Here is a 4,227-nt window from a genome sequence, read left to right as displayed (position 1 = left end):
TGTGTGTGTGTGTGTCTGTGTGTGTGTGTGTCTCTGTGTGTGGGACCTTGTTGTAGTAGCCGTAGGTGATGGTGTTGGGTGTGACTCCAGCCTTCTTCATCTCCAGGAGGACCCGGACTGCGAGGACCGGCTCGCCGTAGAGACCGCACAGCTGCATCAGGATGCGGTAACACACCTGGAACACACACAGGTGAGCCTCAGTCACTTCACACATGCCTCCATCCAGCAGCACCGAGTCAACTCTGTTACCAAAATATCACATGAAGATTTTCTCCAAATACGCTTCAACAAACGGGCTCTGTTCGTCTCCTTATGCTACTCTTAGCTTTTAGCTTATCAGCTGTGTTTCATAGGGGTCAACATGTCCTGGAGGACTGAGATCTGAACCTGCATCTCATTCAGATCTCACCATTTTAGCAGAAAATTCATTCCTCCAGTTTTTATTTATCACATTAAACTTAAGTCCAATTTGTATAAACGTGGCCCCAGATCGGAGCTTTGTGGGACTCCTGAGACCCAGCAGTGAGGGTGGACCCGGTCCATCTCACCTCGTCCGGCAGAACCACCTTGCGGGTCTCCATGTGCTTCAGAACATCGTAGGCCGTGTGCAGGGCCCGGACCTTGGAGGACTCGGCCCGGACGAAGGTGGGCAGGTAGATGAACCACAGGCCGTAACAGTGACCCAGCAAACACTTGGACCACATGTCCGGAACCGCAGAGTACTTCTGAGCCCGCTGCTGGGCCAACTTGATCTCCTGCAGAAGAACCAGAACTGATGAGTCGGGTGAAGATTTTCTGTTGGGGAGTCAGACTCGTTTAAACAGGTTTCCTGCGGCGCCCCCTGCTGGTTAAACCTGGAACAAGAATTCAGAAGATTTCTAAAGCTGCTTTTAGATTTTTAACAATAAAATAATTAGTTTTACTGCATCATGTAACCAGTGAAGCATGAACTTTATTTATTATACTTATTTCCTAAAGAACTAAAGTTTTATTGTTGCTTTTAGTCAGATTGTGTTATTATTATCAATAAAATCAGGAGTGACAACATTAAACAATTAAAAGCAGTTGTTTGTGTCAGTCAGAATGACGACATGAAGATTCATCCTTTCATCGGGTGGATTTTCTGTGCGGGTGAATAAATGATAAAACCTTCAGCTGTTGTGCTTTAATAAGAAGAACAATAAGAGGCGGTTATTGTCCGTCCGTCTGGTCAGTGCACTCAAACAAGCTGCAGCCTGTCACATGTGGGGTCAAAGGTTAAAGGTGGGTCTCTGACATCATCGTTCTCTAACGGTTCTGACTCTGGATCCAGTTTAGAAAATATCAGTAAGGGGTTTCCGTGTGGACTCGATCACATCAGCTTCCCTGTGTGGGCGGAGCCTGAGACTCGGTTCTGTCGGATCGAGCTGGTTCCGTTTACGTCCCTGGGAGACAACGACTCTGGACCAACACTGGTGGATTCTCTGAGTTCTGGTTCTCTAAACGTTTAAAACTTTCCTCCATCCAGCGAAGTCTCACAGGTGGTGAGGGTTACCTGTTTGGTGCGTCGGGGGGCGGGGCTATCGGGAGCACTGCCTTTGGCCGGGACTCGGAGCTGGTCCTGCGGTCGGTCGAACAGTTCTGCTTTCAGGGTCGGGAAAGTCTCATAACTGAAGGGAAGCAGATTTATCCAGTCAGCACACCTGACTCGTGTTAGCTCCTCCCACGTGGGCGGAGTCTTACCTGTAGGGGGCAGGGCACTCGGAGCCGTCAGCTTCCTGCGGCTCCTCAGGAGGCATGATGAAGACGGTGTGTTCTCCACTGTGAGTCTCATCAAGATCGATCAGCCGGACCTCCTCTGGCTTCTCTACGTCCACCTGCAGCCGACAGTCACAGGTGAACTCGCAGGCAGGTAATCAGCGCTTGGTTACCAAGGAGACAAGCTCTGCTCCAACCTTCTGGACGCACTCGTCGAAGAACTCGAGGCAGGCGTGTCGGTCGCTGACGAAGGAGCACTCCTCGATGAACTGAGTGAACATCTGAGTCCTCGTCATCTGGGTGTAAAACTTCTGCTGCGTTCGGTCCCGAGACTTCAGGAAACCTGGGGGACAACGAGACAAAACCTTTACACCCAAACCGAGCAAGGGTTGCTCCTCTGGAGAGCACGACCGAGGCAGTGGGTCTTATTGGACCCGCTCCTGATCTGGTCCTCAGTTCTTTAAAGGAACATTTAAAGATCCAGTCATGTTCTCCAGACTCAAAGAGGGAACAAAGAGCGCACCCTGCAGGTGGAACAGGGAGCTGCAGTCGGTGGCCCGGTCCGACGGCGCCTCTGTGATGGGCAGCAGGAAGGTGCGGTATCCTCGCAGCAGGCAGCTCATGAAGCGCAGGAAGGCCTCCTGGATCTCCAGCTCCAGCTGCTTCTGACGCCTGTAGATCTGATCGTAGTCCGTGAGCAGGAACTCCAGCGTCGCCTCCTCCTGGCCAGGACTGCAAACTGCACCACAAGAGACGGAGTGGATGTAAAACCAGTATCTCACCTGGCTCGGAAAAACTGTGGAACAACTGAGAGAATCTGATCCTTTCTGGCTGTGACCGCACTGAATTTCTACTGAAGACACATCTGCCTGGGCGTGTCAAACTCTGACAGAGACTTGTGTCTCAGGAATGTCCTGTGGTGTCATGTGACGCAACGATTGAGGAAACTGGGCCGTAAATACGAGCCCCTCCCCAGTTTGACACAAGAGATTCTCCTTTTGTCTCAAAGCGTTTTCTTACACTGCGTTAACAACATCTTGGCAGCTCTGTTAGGATTTTAAAATTAGCTCCTGATTCGGTGACGCAGCTGCAGGGCCCTGTGGGAACAAATGTTTCCAGACATTCAGGAAAGTCCCTCATGTCTGCTGTCCTCGTCTTTCAGGCGTCACTCACTCTTCTCCAGAGTTCTGTGGAGGTTCGTCAGTGTGTTGAACAGAGTTTTGCCCTGCTTTCTGGGTAACGATCGCCATGACAACGGCTTTTTGTCCTCCAACCTTTGAGCAAACAAACCAAGCTTCAGATTAAACAGAAAACAGGTGACTGTTCCCCCAGAATCAGCTGGTTTCAGTCGCAGACTCACTGGAAGATGGTGTTGGTGTCCAGGTCGACACACATCACCTCAGCGGGGGGGTCGTGCAGGTCAAAGTAGCTGGAGTGGACGCCGACGATGAAGGGCATGGGCGCCAGCAGGACGTCGGCCATCTGCAGCGGGCACAGAGGGATGTAGGGACACAGCCAGCGCAGGGGAAAGGTCATCTGCAGGCACAGGTCACAAACAGAGGCCTTCAAACCCACACATTCACATATGAAATCCTGTTTCTTTAAACAAAAGGAGAAGATGCCTTCCTGAGACCTCCTCAGGACTCAGACAGCTGAACAAATTTGATCAGATTACCGTTTGGTGAACCGTTTATACGATCCCTAACGTTTTCTTAGGGAATGATTTATTAATCTTGGGTTCAGCTGAGGCTTTCACTGAACACCATGAAGGTCCTGATGGGTCTCAGCTTTACTGAGTGAGGGTGTGTGTGTGTGTGTGTGTGTGTGTGTGTGTGTCTCACAGAGACAAGGGCCTCGCTGACGGAGGTCAGGACGTCGGGTCTCAGCGAGTGCAGCAGCAGTTTGTGTTCTGTCAGGACGGCCAGCAGCAGCGTGCACGTGTTCTCCGGGCCGAGGTTCTGCAGCAGCTTCAGAAAGCTCGCTCCGCTGCGGCACACACACACACACACACACACACAGTTTACACGCTGGCTCCACCCTGTGGTGAAAGCGGAGTGTGAGAGGGACAGACCTGAGAGGCAGGGGGGAGGAGACCGGCTGGCAGAGCAGCAGGTTGTCGTACGGCGAGAGCTGCAACAAAAACGCCAAGTTTCACCTTTTTAGCGTTTCACATCAAAGAGTTTTTAATAAGGACAGGTGTGGTGAGGACGGACCTGGACGAGGATCCGAGGACGCTGAGGGGACGGAAACGGGACGTTATGCATGAAGCTGGAGACGTGTCTGCAGAGACAAACAGAAATATCTGTCAGTCACCAGAAACTGTTCATAAAACAGAAAAAGCTTCTGAATATTTTCATAACAAGCCTGAACAGAAACAGATTTACAACAAACACAGAGCTGAAAGACTGCCAAATGACTGCTGAATGACTGCTGAAAGACTGCTGAATGACTGCTGAAAGACTGCTGAATGACTGCTGAAAGACTGCTGAA

General features: G+C 51.0%; 1 protein-coding gene across 1 annotated transcript in view; it reads right to left on the bottom strand.

Moving 5' to 3' along the window:
* Positions 1-46: 46 nt before the first annotated feature.
* Positions 47-4,227, bottom strand: part of LOC108229622 (DENN domain-containing protein 4B) — a gene marked incomplete at both ends in the record, with an annotated part of 6,662 nt that continues 2,481 nt past the window's right edge. Inside the window, 11 exon segments of the mRNA XM_017405290.2 lie at positions 47-175; positions 549-755; positions 1,535-1,649; positions 1,723-1,856; positions 1,935-2,080; positions 2,261-2,476; positions 2,911-3,011; positions 3,098-3,273; positions 3,579-3,723; positions 3,809-3,867; positions 3,951-4,017. Coding sequence (XP_017260779.2) covers positions 47-175; positions 549-755; positions 1,535-1,649; positions 1,723-1,856; positions 1,935-2,080; positions 2,261-2,476; positions 2,911-3,011; positions 3,098-3,273; positions 3,579-3,723; positions 3,809-3,867; positions 3,951-4,017 — 1,495 coding nt within the window.

Source organism: Kryptolebias marmoratus, unplaced genomic scaffold (assembly GCF_001649575.2).
Source record: "Kryptolebias marmoratus isolate JLee-2015 unplaced genomic scaffold, ASM164957v2 Scaffold224, whole genome shotgun sequence".
Lineage (NCBI taxonomy): Eukaryota > Metazoa > Chordata > Actinopteri > Cyprinodontiformes > Rivulidae > Kryptolebias > Kryptolebias marmoratus.
The sequence above is the reverse complement of the archived record's forward strand: the minus strand, read 5'-3'. Positions and strand labels throughout refer to the sequence as shown.